Source organism: Mirounga angustirostris, unplaced genomic scaffold, assembly GCF_029215605.1.
Source record: "Mirounga angustirostris isolate CCGP_5_RB_7025 unplaced genomic scaffold, mMirAng1.0.hap1 SCAF_16, whole genome shotgun sequence".
NCBI lineage: Eukaryota > Metazoa > Chordata > Mammalia > Carnivora > Phocidae > Mirounga > Mirounga angustirostris.
This window is the reverse complement of record NW_026991724.1, coordinates 11,127,659-11,147,574: the sequence shown is the minus strand read 5'-3', so window position 1 is coordinate 11,147,574 and position 19,916 is coordinate 11,127,659. Positions and strand designations below refer to the sequence as shown.

At 39.2% G+C, this 19,916-nt stretch overlaps 1 protein-coding gene across 1 annotated transcript in view; it reads left to right on the top strand.

Moving 5' to 3' along the window:
- CNTNAP4 (contactin associated protein family member 4) overlaps nucleotides 1–19,916 on the top strand; it is a 258,405-nt gene that overhangs the window by 25,738 nt on the left and 212,751 nt on the right. Inside the window, exon 2 of the mRNA XM_064580174.1 lies at nucleotides 17,600–17,710. Within this exon, the coding sequence (XP_064436244.1) occupies nucleotides 17,600–17,710 (111 nt within the window). The remainder of the gene's footprint in view (nucleotides 1–17,599; nucleotides 17,711–19,916) is intronic.

Here is a 19,916-nt window from a genome sequence, read left to right as displayed (position 1 = left end):
ATGTGGTCCTAAAAGGAACTGCTTAGAGGTGTGTGTACAGGTCTTCAGTCTCTTCATCATGGTGTCGCATGTGGCCATTTTGTCAGGAAAAGTCCTTGATGTACGCAGATTCTTAGAGCTCTGATATCTCTTTGTTTTGTAATTATTTCTTCTACCTTTTCACTTTTGGTTGGTTTTGTCTGTTGGATTTGCAGGTCTCCTTGTCCTAAAATCTGGACTTTAAATAGTTGGTATTAAGCCTCTAAAATCAATCAGCCTCTGGCTGTGCCGTCATTAAAAGTTAACTGCCTTCTCATTAATCCATTAATTGTGCAGATTAATTGGGAAAGCAATTCAAACCAAAGCTCTAACTTGGGGCACGTAAGCCAGTGTTTGCCTCCAAGTGAAAGCTTATCCCATTAGCATCACAGAGTATTAAACAATTATATATATAATTCACACATGGCGTATATAGGAGGAAATGCATAGAACCCGAGAGGCTGCTGCAATAATAAATTTCTTGATGACTAGGAAAATCTCCCCGTGAGTCCGGCTCAGTTCTAGAAAAAAATACCAATAAGTGCTTACTTGTTTTAAATTGTGGCAATATGTTAGTTTTAGATTTAAGTCACTGATTGACAAAGTTAGAAGCTCATGTTTGTCTTACTTAATATATTTAAAGCTAGTATCCTCAAGTGAGTGTTAATTTTCATGCTGAGGTCAAATTTAATACTCAAAGAAGCTAAAGAATTTAGCAGTGGTCTGTACTCAGTGGTATTTAATTGAGTTGAAATGTTATTTTGGATGATGATGAGATAAAATCAGGATCAGCCTGTATTTTGTCGCCTGCTTTTCTGAAAAATTATATTTTAAGTCCACTTGTAGCACTATTTCTTAAAAATTTTTCTTTTTCTTGCCAGAATGTTACTGTGTAGGGGCTGCCTCAACACACTGACAGTTGACACAGCTATGGAGGGAAAATGAGGCGGGGTGTAACACCAACCACTTTTCAATCTTTAAGCCAGCCTCATGAAGCCATAGGAAAGCATAAAGAGATGTGCAAAAGGAACAAGACTCTCTATTGGATAGGGATTACTTCACAAGTTTGTTCTACTGGTTTCTGAGCTAGCGTGGTCCCGGCTGCACTACACCCCAGACGAAGTAAGTCACGGTGACCTGGAATGGGGCACAGTCACAGGCAAGTCTTAAATCTCCCCCGTGTGATTCTACTCTGCAGCCAGGATGAATTACTGAAGGTGCATTCCGCCTTCAATTCCAGAGAGAACCTGGAGCTGATCCATGTATTTTTTATCAGGTTGATGATGCTTTTCAGACATACCTGGGTCTTCTGGAAGTTCTTAGGATGGACTTCTGGGGTTTTTCTTTGATGTGCTGAGCGAATGCCTATGATGATTGTAACTGTGGGGATGAGCCTGCAGAGTTGGGAAGAACTCATTATCATGGAAGTAAAGAAAGACGCTGAGAAGACGCAAAGGCTAGTGAGTCCAAGTTCACTATCCCAAGGGAGTCAGCCATCATCACTTGTGTTTGGCAGAGACTCCAAGGCAGGCAGGAGGAAGGGAAAGCTTTATAGTGGGGAAAAAAGGGGAGGCTTCAGGTATACTCAGAGTGGAGGCTGCTGGCATGGGGAAGCAGAAAGCAGGCTAAGTAGAAGCAGGGCATCCTATGTGACTGATTAGGTGTGTGTACTTGTTTTCTTCTGTATTTGGTAAATACATTATCCAGTACTAAGTTGGAAGTGGGGGCAAAAATTAGGGAAGTTGTAACTTATTAGCCAAGTCCTGGCTATTTGAGGCCAGTTGCTACAGGGGTGATTGTGTGGCTTTTTGGGCTTGTTACTGTAGATAGTAGGTTGGCTTCCTGGGCTGGTTGCCGTAGGTTATGGGTCAGAGTTCTATTTTTGTATATCATGCGGCCATTGCCCCTTTGTATATCCAGTCTCTCATTGGGCAAGACTCAGAGGGGCCTGAGGGACTGGATCCTATGTCATGTCAGGGCGGGGAGATGGGAGTACTCCTGGAATCTTGAAACTAGGCCTGAACAATTTGTAGAACTAACTCAGACTGGGCTTATGGTAAAAGAACAATATCGTTGTTAACTTTTTGGACGAGCTCTTAGCTTGTACACAATATTCTTGATATACGTTAGCATAATTCCATAATTCCTTAGATTAGTTGATGATTTCTAATTTCAACTGAATGACAATTTTGATAATACAGATTAGAATAAGACATTTTCTTCAAGGAAATAGATTTCTTGAAGGGAAGGTCATTCCTTAATCCTGATTCTGTCAATGGAATATTTGGACTAGGTCTTTCTGAAAAGACTGAGATTCTAATGTTTCCAAAGCTCCCTGTCAAAGATCTCACCCCTGCCTCTAGTTGTATGGGGATTTTAAAATATTTTAAGTATGGGGTTGGCTGGGTGGCACAGTCAGTTAAGTGTCTGACTCTTGATCTCAGCTCAGGTCTTGATCTCAGGGTTGTAAGTTCAGGTCCCACTTTGGGCTCCATGCCCGGCATGGAGCCTACTTAAAAAAAATTGTTTGCTATCTATCCTATCCTGTCCAGTTATATCCTATCCTATTCAATCCTATCCTATCCTTCTCCAGTAAATATTCCTTTGGGAAACATGATTCATTAGCAGACATGCCAGTGATTTTGGCAGGTCTTCCAAATAATAGAGAAGGTGTTTTACTCAGTAACAACTTAGCTGAGTGCTACTGCAAATTAGCTCTGTTTTTTGGTCAAGTATATTTTAGATTACCAATACTTGTTTCAACAGTGTACTCAGTCAGAATAGGAGTTCTTATCCTTGGGTGAATAATTTAACCATGGTGTACCTTTCTTTTCAATTGTCCAATGGAATTAATACTACGAAGTAATATAGGCTATTTGTCAGGATCAAATGAGTTAATACATGTGAAGCACTGAGAACATAAGCAGCTAATAATATATGCCTATTATCTTAGTACAGGTAAGTATTACACAGAGATTAAGAAAATTGAATTACTTTTATTAAAAACAGCTTTTACTTACTTATGAGAATTATGCTTTAAAGCCCTTTGTAAAATAAAATTACTTTCAATCGAGCTATATTAAAATACTTTCACTGTAGCTTGCATCTTTATTTATAAGAGGCTGTTGAGTTTATATACACAGTTTGCCAAAGATCTAATTTATCATTGTCTTTTTAATGACAATGGTAAGTTTTTCTCTCATGTGAAGAATAAATGGTGACTTTTCTGAGATACTGACCTGAAAGCTGTAGGTTTGTGTGTCTTTGTATGTGTGTGTGTATGTGAAAAATGTCTCAGTATAAATTCGGTTAATGTGGATATTCTAACAGAATTCATTAAAATTGTCTTCTACATGTAATCAGTGTATAGAATTTTTTTTTTTTTTACAAAAACATTAAAAACTCTAGTTTCACATTTCAAGGCTAATGTGGAAATTTTAATATGATGACTATGAGAAAGGTTGAATAAAAGGTAACATAATTTTGGAAAAACACAGAGTAATAAGAGTGATGTCCATTTCTTCCTCTAATAGAAAAAGGCATTAATTAACCAAACATGCCCTGCTACCGTTTTGAATAGTACAAGACTTTCCCTTTAATGACTGTATTTTTAAATTTCATTAGTGACTGGAGTCTTAATGAGTTCCTTTGCTCCTTTGACCTAGATGTGCCCCCCCCCCCCTTCCACCCCTCCGGTCATAAAGACGTCAGGCTGTACTCTCGGTGGTCCTTAGTCCTCATCTGGTTCCTGCAGGGAGTTGGGGCCGTGCAGTTGGCTCCTCCCCTGCGGCGCGGAGCTGGGTGAGGGGTGGGCGGAGTGGGAGCTGAGTCGAGGCGTGCGCTGCGGCAGCCCAAAGCCTGGGTGCAAGCTGTGATGACCCCGGTCCCACCCTCTAGCCCCTAGGAGGAAAGCGGGTGCAGGCCAGAGCTCTCTTGCTGGCAGGTAGACAGCCCAGTCCGTCCCATGTGCAGGTGGTGAGGGTTGCAAAGAGCAGCACTGAGGGCCAGGAAGGCCACAGTCTCCTTGGGGCCTATCCTAATAGGTGGGGAGGGGAGCGAAACAGCGGAACTGTTCCGTCCTGCTCCTGTAATTGAGAAACCTTCCTTCTTAGTGTCAAAAGACAGCTCGAGGGGAGTTGGGGGCTAGGGCCTCCACGCCAATGCAAAGCAAGGGCTGTACGGAAAAGGAGTGAGCAGCACGTATGCCGCTGATGGGCCCGAAGCAGAGGTGAACGGGCTGCAGCACTGGGAGAGAAGTGGGGTGAGGCGAGGGCCCCAGGCTGGGCTGCACAACTGCTCGCAGCGGCAGGAGGGGGCCGCAGAGGTTGAGGGTCCGGTCCCAAAGCCCCCCCTCCACAGTTAGCACAGGTGCTCCCTGCTTGACCACTTCTGTGGTGGGCAGTCCTTCGGAGACTTACAGGGGTGGTGCGAAGGTGCAGTACCTGGACACTATATATTCACGTGTGTAAATGTGTACATTATATATGTAATACATGCATTGTTTGTATAATATGTAATATGTGTATATATTTAATATAATATATAATAACATGTACGTATTATATGGCATATTTAGACATAAATACATGTGTACTAATGTATATATAACATGTAAATCTACAAAATATTTACACATATAAATGCATATATTTATAATTTATATGTACATATAATGTATAAACTAATGTATATTTCTAGTTTGTATGAATTCATATTTATGTATATGTATACATGTATGTGTTATTTTTATTAACACTTATGCATATAATATCTGTACATATAAAATATATTCATATGTATTTATATAAGGATACCATACAGTAAGTGAATGCTCTCACATACAGTTTGATAGCCAACTTAGCATTTATACAACTTTTATACACATTATGGATGTACGTGTATACATTATAATATATGTATATGTATGTACGTATATGTATTATAATTGTCTATATGTTATTAATACATATATAGTGTACATATATAATATATAAGTACACATTTGTACATATGCAAATATAATGTGTGTACTATAATACATACGTACTATTATGTGTATAATAGTAAATGTACATATATATATATGTCTCTGATGAAGGGACCAGAATAGTAATGATCTGACATAGTATTTTATTTAAAAATAAGAACTGAAATAGTATGTTATTTCAGATTTGAAAACTCCGTACTTAAATATGTATTTATGCACTCCGAACAATGATCATATGCTCTCTGAGAAGCGGTAAATTATTAATCATGAGAATTTGAGGAAGCCAAGAGTTCCAGGTGAGAGATTAGTTCAGAGAGGACTAGTTCACTGGGTTGCTTTTACTAGAGTCTAGGGTAGGCTTTCTCAGCTACTGCACTATTGATATTTGGGATTGGATAATTCTTTGTTGTGGAGGGCTGCCCTGTGCACCATAGGATGTTTAGCAGCATCCCTGGCCTCCACCCACGAGGTTCTAGAATTTCCCCAAGTTGTGATGACCAGAGTGTCTCCAGATGTCACTAAATGTCCCCTGGGGTGTTAAATCACCTCCAGTTGTGGTTCTCAGCTTTGCAAGTCTAGAACCTGCATCTCACTGCATTTACTGGTACAGTCAGAGAAAACTTGTTTTCTGGAATTAAATACACAGGAAACTCATATTTAATCCAGAATTCCATTTTATTAACGTCTGGAGGGAAATATTCCTTTTACCCCAGACTCATTATTGCTGTCTGAAACCTCCCTCCCTTGGTTCAAGACTGTTGAAGATCAATAGTTTTACAGTTTATTTATTATTTTATAGTTTTTTGGTAATAAATTGCTTGGCACATCTGGAATAAGAGTATACAACTTCTTGAGAGACAGTTTATTTATGTCATTATGGTATCTGATGAAATTCCTATACTCCAAACGTAAAGAAATAGTAATTGTAGTTATGGCGTTCTTCCATACTGGATTCTAGACCCCAGCTCACTTTTTAAACATCATGGTTCCACTACAGTGAGAAAAGCAAATTAACCAAAGTCTATATGTCAGTTACCTTATCTGTACAATAACAGTAATATTGGTATCTCAAAGAGGGGAGTGGTAAGGATTAATAACTATGTGAAATGGTTGTAAGTTCTTAGCACAGAGTACTCACTGAATGTGTGTTTGTTATTATTAGTTTTATGTAAGAATAATGTTAGAATATTTTATTGCTAAATAAACACACAGTAGTAGATCATGGGGAAATGTGTATGCTCGTGGTAAAACTTAATAACGTCATGTAATCACCACCCAGACCAACAACTGGAACTTTACCAAATACCAGAAGCCTCCCTGACCCATTTCTCATATCTCCTGTCCTTTTCCCCATAAATGAAATAAACACCCCTTCTCTTATTTTAATCCCATGTTAAGCTAAAAATAGAACAGTATTGATTCTCAGTTTATAATGGCAAAAACAAATGAGCAGTAAATATATGCCTTCAAGAGTGATTGCACTGGAGAGGCATTTTACATCTGAAACATCGATTTGAATCTGCATAATTGATTGTGAATTGCAGTTAAACACCTTTTTTTTGGTCACACTTACACCTGAATACTGATAATGATTAAAAAATGACGGTACTTCTGGTAAACACATACCCACACATGCCTCCTCCCCATAGAGATAATGCACTCTTTGGTACCTGCAGACGCACACATGGCCCTTTCCACAGTGTACTAAAGCATTTTGGTAGTTGTTCATGGTTCGGCATAATCAGAACTCCCTTCGTCACTCCATGGATTGTGTGTCTCTTTATGTCTGCACTCCTTAATACTTGAATTACCACCAGATCGGCAGTGTCAGTACTTAAGCCAATCAATAGACATGCAGGAACCGTGGGCCTGTTATCAAGTCTGTCTTAAGAGTTAGCTAAAGAATTTAAGGTGTGCAGGAAGAAAAAGCAGACTCTAAATGAAAATGAGATAGTCTTAAAAAGTAAAATGCTATCTCAGGAAAATTCTTCTGAAAGGCATGCCAATGTTAAATTGGTAAATTTTTTACTTGTCTCTTATACTTTAGACATTTAGCTTTAAGGAAAAATACATTTCAAATAACAAGCCTGCAAAAAATATTGTAGTTTGAATACTTAAACAATGAAACTACTAATGACTTTAAAAAAAAAACTTCAGGCAGAATAAGCTTCATAAAATTTCAGGTGAATCTAGATAATTCCTAGATTAATTTAATTTAAATTAAATTGCTTATTGTAGGGGCGCATGGGTGGCTCAGTCGGTTAAGCGGCTGCCTTCGGCTCAGGTCATGATCCCAGGGTCCTGGGATTGAGCCCCGCATCGGGCTCCCTGCCCAGCAGAGAGCCTGCTTCTCCCTTTCCGTCTGCCTGCCGCTCTGCCTACTTGTGCTATCTCTCTGTCAAAAAAAAAAACAACAACAAAACTTTAAATTGCTTATTGTTAATTAAAAAATTGGGACAATAACCCTGCATGATTTTTAATGATCAATTATGTTAAATCCTAAATATGAGAGAAATATTTTTCTGATTAGAGTAAAAAAATGGCAACGACTTAATTGTATAAAATAAAAGACAAATAGGGGTGCCTGGGTGGCTCAGTTGTTAAACGTCTGCCTTTGGCTCAGGTCATGATGCTAGGGTCCTGGGATTGAGCCTGCATTGGACTCTCTGCTCAGCGGAGAGCCTGCATCTCCCTCTCCCACTCTATCTGCTTGTGTTCCCTCTCTCACTGTGTCTCTCTCTGTCAAATAAATAAATAAAATCTTAAAAAAAAAAAGACAAATATAAAAGATTGCATGGAATGAAGAACTAGCTGAATAAAATAGCATATATGGATATCATGGTCACCATGAGATTCTTTTTCCTCTCTCTATCCTAGTAGAGATACTGATAGAAAATATCTATTCCTGAGATACTTTCCCTCTCTCTTTGTGCCTTTTTTAAATTTTATATGTGATAACATAAAAGGATAGATGATAGACAGGTGTATACTTTCATATATATCCTTATATGCATGTTGATATATACATACATGTATGTACACACACTATATACACATTGCCTTCCTCCAGAAGTAACTAGTATCCTGAATGTTATGCTTTTCATTTCCTTAAGGTTTTTAAAAATCACATTTATTGCTAAACAACACATTGCTTAGCTTTGCTTATTTTTTTTATTTTGTTTTTAAGCATTAAATTTTTATTTTATTTTATTATGTTATGTTAATCACCATACATTACATCATTCGTTTTTGATGTAGTGTTCCATGATTCATTGTTTGTGCATAACACCCAGTGCTCCATGAAGAACGTGCCCTCTTTAATACCCATCACCAGGCTAACCCATCCCCCAACTGCCCTCCCCTCTAGAACCCTCAGTTTGTTTCTCAGAGTCCATAGTCTCTCAGGTTCGTCTTCCCCTCCGATCTCCTCCCCTTCATTTTTCCCTTCCTGCTATCTTCTTCTTCTTTTTTTTTTTTTTAACATATAGTGTATTATTTGTTTCAGAGGTATAGGTCTGTGATTCAACAGTCTTCCACAATTCACAGCACTCACCATAGCACATACCCTCCCCAATGTCTATCACCCAGCCGCCCCATCCCTCCCACTCCCCACCACTCCAGCAACCCTCATTTTGTTTCCTGAGATTAAGAATTCCTCATATCAGTGAGGTCATATGACACATGTCTTTCTCTGATTGACTTATGTCGCTCAGCATAACACCCTCCAGTTCCATCCACGTTGTTGCAAATGGCAAGATCTCATTCCTTTTGATGGCTGCATAATATTCTATTGTATATATATACCACCTCTTCTTTATCCATTCGTCTGTCGATGGACATCTTGGCTCTTTCCATAGTTTGGCTATTGTGGACATTGCTGCTATAAACATCGGGGTGCACATACCCCTTTGGATCCCTACATTTGTATCTTTGGGGTAAATACCCAGTAGTGCAATTGCTGGGTCATAGGGTAGCTCTATTTTCAACTTTTTGAGGAACCTCCATACTGTTTTCCAGAGTGGTTGCACCAGCTTGCAATCCCACCAACAGTGTAGGAGGGTTCCCCTTTCTCCGCATCCCCACCAACATCTGTTGTTTCCTGACTTGTTAATTTTAGCCATTCTGACTGGTGTGAGGTGGTATCTCATTGAGGTTTTGATTTGGATTTCCCTAATGCCCAGCGATGTTGAGCACATTTTCATGTGTCTGTTGGCCATTTGGATGTCTTCTTTGGAAAAATGTCTGTTCATGTCTTCTGCCCATTTCTTGATTGGATCATTGGTTCTTTGTGTGTTGAGTTTGCTAAGTTCTTTATAGATTTTGGATACTAGCCCTTTATCTGATATGCCATTTGCAAATATCTTCTCCCATTCTGTCGGTTGTCTTTTGGTTTTGTTGACTGTTTCTTTTGCTGTGCAAAGCTTTTTATCTTGATGAAGTCCCAGTAGTTCATTTTTGCCCTTGCTTCCCTTGCCTTTGGCGATGTTTCTAGGAAGAAGTTGCTGCGGCTGAGGTCGAAGAGGTTGCTGCCTGTGTTCTCCTTTAGGATTTTGATGGACTCCTGTCTCACACTGAGGTCTTTCAACATTTGGAGTCTATTTTTGTGTGTGGTGTAAGGAAATGGTCCAGTTTCACTCTTCTGCATGTGGCTGTCCAATTTTCCCAACATCATTTGTTGAAGAGACTGTCTTTTTTCCATTGGACATTCTTTCCTGCTTTGTCAAAGATGAGTTGGCCATAGAGTTGAGGGTCCATTTCTGGGCTCTCTATTCTGTTCCATTGATCTATGTGTCTGTTTTTGTGCCAGTACCATACTGTCTTGATAATTACAGCTTTGTAATAGAGCTTGAAGTCCGAAATTGTGATGCTACCAGCTTTGCTTTTCTTTTTCAATGTTCCTCTGGCTATGTGGGGTCTTTTCTGGTTCCATACAAATTTTAGGATTATTTGCTCTATTTCTTTGAAAAAAGTGGATGGTATTTTGATGGGGATTGCATTGAATGTGTAGATTGCTCTAGGTAGCATTGACATCTTCACAACATTTGTTCTTCCAATCCATGAGCATGGAACGTTTTTCCATTCCTTTGTGTCTTCCCCAATTTCTTTCATGAGTATTTTATAGTTTTCTGAGTACAGATCCTTTGTGTCTTTGGTTAGATTTATTCCTAGGTATCTTATGGTTTTGGGTGCAATTGTAAATGGGATTGACTCCTTAATTTGTCTTTCTTCTGTCTTGTTGTTGGTGTATAGGAATGCCACTAATTTTTAAAAAATTTTTTATTGTTATGTTAATCACCATACAATACCTCATTGGTTTTTGATGTACTGTTCCATGATTCATTGTTTGTGCATAACACCCAGTGCTCCATGCAGAACATGCCCTATTTAATACCCATCACCAGGCTAACCCATCCCCCAACTGCCCTCCCCTCTAGAACCCTCAGTTTGTTTTTCAGAGTCCATCGTCTCTCATGGTTCGTCTCCCTCTCCGATTTCCCCCCTTCATTCTTCCCCTTCTGGTATCTTCTTCTTTTTTTCTTTCTTAACATATATTGCATTAGTTGTTTCAGAGGTGCAGATCTGTGATTCAACAGTCTTGCACAATTCACAGCGCTCATGATAGCACATACCCTCCCCAATGTCTATCACCCAGCCACCCCATCCCTCCCACCCCCCCACCCCAGCAACTGTCAGTTTGTTTTCTGAGATTAAGAATTCCTCATATCAGTGAGGTCATATGATACATGTCTTTCTCTGATTGACTTATTTCACTCAGCATAACACCCTCCAGTTCCATCCACGTCGTTGCAAATGGCAAGATCTCATTCCTTTTGATGGCTGCATAATATTCCATTATATATATATACCACATCTTCTTTATCCATTCATCTGTCGATGGACATCTTGGAATGCCACTGATTTCTGTGCATTGATTTTATATCCTGCCACTTTACTGAATTCCTGTATGAGTTCTAGCAGTTTTGGGGTGGAGTCTTTTGGGTTTTCCACATAAAGTATCATATCATCTGCAAACAGTGAGAGTTTAACTTCTTCTTTGCCAGTTTGGATGCCTTTTATTTCTTTTTGTTGTCTGATTGCTGAGGCTAGGACTTCTAATACTATGTTGAATAGCAGCGGTGATAGTGGACATCCCTGCTGTGTTCCTGACCTTAGGAGGAAAGCTCTTAGTTGTTGCCCATTGAGAATGATATTTGCTGTGGGTTTTTCATAGATGGCTTTTATGATATTGAGGTATGTACGCTCTATCCCTACACTGTGAAGAGTTTTGATCAAGAAAGGATGCTGTACTTTGTCAAATGCTTTTTCTGCATCTATTGAGAGGATCATATGATTCTTGTTCTTTCTTTTATTAATGTATTGTATCACATTGATTGATTTGCAGATGGTGAACCAACCTTGCAGCCCAGGGATAAGTCCCACTTGGTCATGGTGAATAATCCTTTTAATGTACTGTTGTATCCTATTGGCTAGTATTTTGGTGAGGATTTTTGCATCCATGTTCATCAAGGATATTGGTCTGTAATTCGCCTTTTTGATGGGGTCTTTGTCTGGTTTGGGGATCAGGGTAATGGTGGCCTCATAAAATGAGTTTGGAAGTTTTCCTTCCATTTCTATTTTTTGGAACAGTTTCAGAAGCATAGGTATTAATTCTTCTTGAAATGTTTGGTAGAATTACCCTGGGAAGCCATCTGGCCCTGGGCTTTTGTTTGTTGGGAGATTTTTGATGACTGCTTCAATTTCCTTAGTGGTTATAGGTCTGTTCAGGTTTTCTGTTTCTTCCTGGTTCAGTTTTGGTAGTTGATACATTTCTAGGAATGCATCCATTTCTTCCAGGTTATCTAATTTGCTGGCATAGAGTTGCTCATAACACGTTCTCATAATTGTTTGTATTTCTTTGGTGTTGGGTGTGATCTCTCTTCTTTCATTTGTGATTTTATTTATTTGGGTCATTTCTCTTTGCTTTTTGATAAATCTGGCCAGGGGTTTATCAATCTTGTTAATTCTTTCAAAGAACCAGTTCCTAGTTTCGTTGATCTGTTCTACTGTTCTTTTGGTTTCTATTTCATTGATTTCTGTTCTGATCTTTCTTATTTCTCTTCTCCTGCTGGGTTTAGGCTTTATTTGCTGTTCTTTCTCCAGCTCCTTTAGGTGTAGGGTTAGGTTCTGTATTTGAGACCTTTCTTGTTTCTTGAGGAAGGCTTGTATTGCTATATACTTTCCTCTTAGGACTGCCTTTGCTGTATCCCAAAGATTTTGAACAGTTGTGTTTTCATTTTCATTTGTTTCCGTGGATTTTTAAAATTCTTCTTTAATTTCCTGGTTGACCCATTCATTCTTTAGTAGGATGCTCTTTAGCCTCCATGTATTTGAGTTCTTTCTGACTTTCCTCTTGTGATTGAGTTCTAGTTTCAAAGCACTGTGGTCTGAAAATATGCAGGAATGATCCCAATCTTTTGGTACCGGTTGAGACCTGACTTGTGACCTAGGATGTGATCTATTCTGGAGAATGTTCCATGGGCACTAGAGAAGACTGTGTATTCTGTTGCTTTGGGGTGGAATGTTCTGAATATATCTGTGAAGTCCATCTGGTCCGCTGTGTCATTTAAAGCCTTTATTTCCTTGTTGATCTTTTGCTTAGATGATCTGTCCATCCATTTCAGTGAGGTGGGTGTTAAAGTCCCCCACTATTATTGTATTGTTGTCGATGTGTTTGTTTGCTTTTGTTATTAATTGGCTTGTATAATTGGCTGCTCCCACATTAGGGGCATAGATATTTACAATTGTTAGATCTTCTTGTTGGATAGACCCTTTAAGTAGGATATAGTGTCCTTCCTCATCTCTTATTACAGTCTTTGGTTTAAAATCTAATTTGTCTGATATAAGGACTTCCACCCTAGCTTTCCTTTGGTGTCCATTAGCATGGTAAATATTTTTCCACCTCTTCACTTTCAATCTGGGGTGTCTTTGGGTCTAAAATGAGTCTCTTGCAGACAGCATATCGATGGGTCTTGTTTTTTTATCCAATCTGATAGCCTGTGTCTTTTGATTGGGGCATTTAGCCCATTTACATTCAGGGCAGTTATTGAAAGATATGAATTTAGTGCCATTGTATTGCCTGTAAGGTGACTGTTACTGTATATCGTCTGTGTTCCTTTCTGGTCTATGTTACTTTTAGGCTCTCTCTTTGCTTAGAGGACCCCTTTCAATATTTCTTGTAGGGCTGGTTTTGTGTTTGCAAATTCCTTTAGTTTTTGTTTGTCCTGGAAGCTTTTTATCTCTCCTTCTATTTTCAATGACAGCCTAGCTGGATATAGTATTCTTGGCTGCATATTTTTCTCATTTAGTGCTCTGAATATATCCTGCCAGTCCTTTCTGGCCTGCCAGGTCTCTGTGGATAGGTCTGTTGTCAATCTAATGTTTCTACCATTGTAGGTTACATATCTCTTGTCCCAAGCTGCTTTCAGGATTTTCTCTTTGTCTCTGCTTACAAGTTTTACTATTAGATGTTGGGGTGTTTTAAGTAAAACTTACAAGTTTTACTATTAGATTTTGGGGTGTTGACGTATTTTTATTGATTTTGAGAGGGGTTCTCTGTGCCTCCTGGATTTTGATGCCTGTTTCCTTCCCCAAATTACGGAAGTTCTCTGCTGTAATTTGCTGCAGTATACCTTCTGCTCCTCTCTTCTTCTGGGATCCCAATTATTCTAATATTGTTTTGTCTTATGGTATCACTTATCTCTAGAATTCTACCCTCGTGATCCAGTAGTTGTTTATCTCTCTTTTTCTCAGCTTCTTTATTGTCCATCATTTCGCCTTCTATATCACTAATTCTCTCTTCTGCCTCATTTATCCTAGCACTTAGAGCCTCCATTTATGATTGCACCTCATTAATAGCTTTTTGATTTCGACTTGGTTAGATTTTAGTTCTTTTATTTCTCCAGAAAGGGTTTCTCTAAATCTTCCTTGCTTTTTTCAAGCCCAGGTAGTATCTTTAAAATCGTCATTCTGAACTCTAGTTCTGACATCTTACTAATGTCTGTATTGATTAGGTCCCTGGCCGTCAGTACTGCCTCTTGTTCTTTTTTTTGAGGTGATTTTTTCTGTCTTGTCATTTTGTTCAGAGGAGAATAGATGAATGAGAGAACAAAATGCTAACAGGGTAACAACAACCCCAGAAAAATATACACTAAACAAATCAAAAGAGACATGAAATGGGGAAAAGAAAGGGAATTATAGAAAAAAGAAAAAAAAAAGAAAAAGATTAAAAAAACAGAATATGATCGAATATGATCAGGCTGGTGCATAGATCAGTGGCACACACTAGATTTTGGGCATATTTTGGTCTGTTAGAAGAAAGTGACTCCCGAAATTTTAAAGAATGAAAAACTTACGTATGTACAAAAATAAGGGTAAATACAATGAAGGGATGGAATATGACTGCAAAGATGAAAATTATAAAAGATTTTATAAAAGGAATTGATAAAAAGTTGCTTGAAAAAAGAAAGAAGAGGAATTAAAAAAAGGAGAGAATGTGATCAGGCAGGAGACTAGAACAAAGCCATACACTAGAGATTTAGGGTATATTTTGGTCTGTTAGAAGAAACTGTATCATAAAATTTTAAATTTTAAAGAGAGAATAACATATATATATATATATATACACCAAAAATAAGGTTAACTACTATGGAGGGATACAATATGACTCTAAAAATGAAAAATAAAAAAGATTTTTAAAAAAAGGATTGATAAGATGTTGGTTGAAAAACGGAAAAAGAAAAATTAAAAAAAAAAAGAAAATTAAAAAAATTAACTTTGAAAGACTAAAGAATCATGGTAAAAAAGCCATGAATTCTATGTGCAGTATTCCCCTAGCACTGGAGTTCTGCTGTTCTCATTGATTGGTAAACTTGGTCTTGACTGGCGGTTCTTGCTGATCTTCTTGGGGAGGGGCCCCTTGCCGTGGTTCCCAAATATCTTTGCAGGAGGTGGAATTACTCCGCCCTTGCTGGTCTGGGCTAAGTAATCTGCTCGGGTTTGCTCTTGGGAGCTTTTGTCCCCTGCAAGCTTTCGGTAGAGCTTTGGAGGACGAGACTGAAAATGGCGGCTTCCCAATCTCCGCCCCGGAGGAGCCGAGAACTTGGGGCCCCACTCCTCAGTGCGCCCCCAGAGAAAAGCAGTCAGTCACTCCCATCTCCCCGGTCTCTGGCCGCACTCTTTGCTCACCCGGCCTGTGACCAAGCGTTTCTATCTCTGGCACCCGACCCCTGTGGAGTCTCCAAACCCAGCAGATCCCTGCGGTACGCTCCAGCACCGCTCCTTCTGGGGGAAGAAGGGGAGTCTCCCTGGATCTGCCGCTTGTTGGGTCCCTGCTGGAGGAGCAGTGGCACGACGGTGCCATGGACTATGGTTTATGGCAACCCCGAGTTGAGAGCCCACGCCTCGGCTCCGTCTCTGCAGCCGGCTTCCCCGCTCTGATACCTGGGAGCTCCGCCACACTCAAGCACCCCTGGTCTTCCTGTGACCCCAAGTGTCCTGAGACCGCACTGTCCCAGCGAGGGTTCCACCCCCCACTTAGCCACTGGAGCGACGTCCCTCAGTGGAGCGGACTTCTAAAAGTTCCGATTTTTTGCTCCGCTGCTCTATCACTTGCCAGTAGCGGCTGAGGGAGGCCCGCTCCCCTGCCATCTATCTTCTAGAATATCCCCTCGGATTCACTTCTCCGCACATCCTACCTTCCAGAAAGTGGTCACTTTTCAGTTCAGAGAGTTGCTGCTATTCTTTTCTTCGATCTCCTGTTGAGTTTTCCTAGGTGTTCAGAATGGTTTGATCCCTATCTAGCTGAATTCCTGGGACCAGACAAAATTTAGGTCTCCTACACCTCCACCATCTTGCTCTCCTCCTCCAGCTTTGCTTATTTTTAAGATACTCAAAACTGTCAAATATGAATTAATTATATGGTCTTCTATAGTTTGATTTTTTTTCACTAAAAATTTTGTGTCTAAGATCCAACCATTATCTTTGGTGTGCATTGGTCTATTTCCTTTGTACTGCTGTATATTATTCCATTGTGAAGAGTACTACGATACTGATCTGTTCTTTGGTCATTGGATGTTTGAGTTTTGAACGATTCTTTCCTATTATGAGCAGTGTTGCTGGAAACTGCCCGTCTCCTGGTGCACAAATGCAAGAGTTTCTCTAGGTCAGTGTTTCCCAACTTTTCTCTTTTCATGTGACAGAGAAAATACTAGTATTTCTATCACAGCCTTGGGTTAGAAAGGCAAACTCCTTGAGACTGGTGGTTTATCCTAGGGATACTCTGCCCAAGATGACATATGTATCAGTGGAATTGAGGAATGTCGGGGTACGGAAAAATGCACAAGCCAATGACAAATTGGTTTTTAAAGTAGGTGCTCAAATTTACACTCCCACTAGCCCCTTGTTGGAGCTTCTCTTGGCCCACATTCTGTGGATGATCTGGTGTTGTAAGAATTCTAAAATCTTGTGACTATACTGTCTGTAAAATAGTATCCAATTGTAGTCTTGATTTACACTTCTTTTTACTGATGAGTTAGAGCATCAGTTTGTATAGGTTCTGTTCTGTGAGCTCTCTGGTCCTCCCTTATGCTATTTTTCCAAGTGTGTTTTCTAACTGATTTAAAGGTAGTCTTTAGGGGCACCTGGATAGCTCAGTCATTAAGTGTCTGCCTTCGGCTCAGGTCATGATCCGAGGGTCCTGGAATGAAGCCCTGCATCGGGCTCCCTGCTCAGTGGGAAGCCTGCTTCTCCCTCTCCCACTCCCCCTGCTTGTGTTCCCTCTCTCGCTGTGTCTCTCTCTGTCAAAAAATAAATAAAAAATCTTAAAAAAAAAATAAAGGTAGTTTTTATTTTCGTTTATTTTTAAAAAAAGATTTATTTATTTTAGAGGAGAAAGTGAGTGCGTGTGAGTTGGGGGTGGGGCAGAGGGAAAGAATCTTCAAGCATAGTCCCCCCTGAGTGTGGAGCCTGACCCTGGGCTTGATCTCACGAGCCATGAGATCATGACCTGAGCTGAAACCAAGACTTGGACGCTCAACCAACTGAGCCACCCAGGCACCCCTGTTTTTCTTTATTTTATTTTAGTTTCCTTAATTTGGAATACTAATCATATGCTGTTTTGCACATACTTTCCACAGGTGATGTTTCTCTTTACGTGTCTTTTGGGAAGCATAATTTCTTAATTTTAATATAGTTTAATTTATAAACCCTTCTTTATATACATTTATTTATAAATTCAGTATACTGATTACATATTTTTGTTTCTTGCTTAGGGAAACCTTTTTTCTACCTCAAGATATTATATTATTTTATAATTTCTGTGAAAATTTTCTTCCCTATTTTCATATTCTCTTGTCTTTAAATTCTTTTCCTTTTCTTACTGAACTTATTAGACCTCTAATAGAAAATCACATATAAGCAGTGGGCATATTGTTAGAGATCCTGGTATTTTTTGTTTTGTTTGTTTATTTGACCTGTTGGTTCCAAGAAAGCTGTCAGCACTGTACTAACCTGAATGTGGATTTTCCCTTTCGGCAGATGATTGTGATGAGCCTCTGGTGTCTTCCTTGTCTCAGGCATCATTCAGCAGTTCATCTGAACTTTCTAGCAGTCATGGTGCCGGATTTGCAAGGCTAAATCGAAGAGATGGTAAGTCTGCTTTTTTCCTTCTGATTGGCTCATGATGAATCTCATTAATTTTCCATTCTCTTGTAATAAAATCATTATAAGTGATATATTGTGAAAGGAAGTACATGTCTCAATCAGCAAATGGCTGGAACTCATGGGAAGTATAAGACTTGTAGGCCTGGTTCTGGAATGGCAAAGGGTCACATCCTATTTTAAAATCCTGTATCATCATTTCAGCACCCAAGGAACTGAATTCCTTCAGTATGGTGAGCTTTATGTATCTCTTATAAAATAAACCTTTCTACAACAATATACAATCATGATGTATACAGTAGCCATGAAAATTTAATTGACTCTCTATTTCAAGTTAAATAGGAAGCTTGCAAGAAGAAGTAATTTTCAAAGATGCTATTTATTTATTTATTTATTTATTTTATGACATTTTTCTTTGTTTTTGTTTTTTCTTAATTTTTTTATTGTTATGTTAATCCCCATACGTTACATCATTAGTTTTTGATGTAGTGTTCCATGATTCATTGTTTGTGCATAACACCCAGTGCTCCATGCAGAACGTGCCCTCCTCAATACCCATCACCAGGCTAACCCATCCTCCCACCCCCCTCCCCTCTAGAACCCTCAGTTTGTTTTTCAGAGTCCATCGTCTCTCATGGTTCGTCCACCCCTCCGATTACCCCCCTTCATTCTTCCCCTCCTGCTATCTTCTTCTTCTTTTTTTTTTTCCTTAACATATATTGCATTATTTGTTTTAGAGGTACAGATCTGAGATTCAACAGTCTTGCACAATTCACAGCGCTTACCAGAGCACATACCCTCCCCAGTGTCTATCACCCAGTCAGCCTATCCTTCCCACCCCACCCCCCACTCCAGAAACCCTCAGTTTGTTTCCTGAGATTAAGAATTCCTCATATCAGTGAGGTCATATGATACATGTCTTTCTCTGTTTGACTTATTTCACTCAAGATGCTAGTTATTTAAAAATAAGAATCCCTCAGTTTGTTTAATTCTCAATGTAGGTGACATGATTTTCTCTCCTGTGGAGGAAAGGGAACTTAATAAGTTTCATGCTCCTTTAGGAATACTCAGTTCGTATTGTTGACAATCTCTTAGGTAGGTTGTATTTGATTGCTTGAATATGTTTAAAGGAAAGTGCAGATAATTAAAAGGCAACTTGCTATTGAAGTAAGAGAGAATTTCAAAACTCTGTGCACTTACAGACAGCATCATCGTGGCCCCTTTCCATAATACGCTAAGGCAAAAGCCATCTGCACTTACATTCTATGGAAAGAGGCTTGGCAATCCTAACACAGAAAACATTTTTAGCAACCATGAAAAAATAGACACCGACATGATATATTATTGAAACCGTGATTTGCTCATTTATTATCCCCTTCTCGCATGCCATATGTCAGCCACTTCTTTTCATTTTTCTCCTTGATGTTATCCTCGGTACTGTTGTAATGCCTGAGCACGATGAACATTGGACGTAACAAGTAGATCATACATGTGTGTGTCTGTCTGTATTTTGCCATCTGGTACACATGATAAATATCTAACACTTTAGCATAACTTAAAATTTAAGTTTATTTTAAAATGATAGCTCCTCTTATTTGAGACAATCACTTATGTGTGTTTGTGGGTGTGAAGGCATCAGGGGAGCAAGCACGGAGATCCTTGTATCAAATAGGGAATTGGAGGAGCCTTGAATGCATTTGTGTAGACACAGCTTGTCTGACTTTTATTTGCCTTGTAGTGAGGGTTAATGGTCACACTGGACTCTCTCTTCCTATTTGCAGTTCTGAATTCTTGATTGACCATAGGCAAGTGAGCTCTCCTAACCCCTCTGGAGACCAGTCCAGCTCTTGCCCGCATGGTTCTCCCAGCAAGAATGCTGACATCACAACACTGATCTTACAGTGAGGTCTCCATCTTACTACATTCCTTTTCAAAGTAGGGCAGGGTTTTACATATACCACGGCTCTATTTGAGTAGTAAGAGCTTTCCTAAGATTTGGCCCATGGAAGGATACAAAATTTAATTCAACTATTCATTTCATTTGTTAAGATGCAATAAATCACACAAAATATATATCTTATTAATTGGATTGAATCATATTTTACATTCATTTAGAGACTCATCAGAAGTCTCCATCAGTGAGACTCATTTTCATTCTTAATTCGTTTCTATGGCTCTTGGTGAACCACAATAT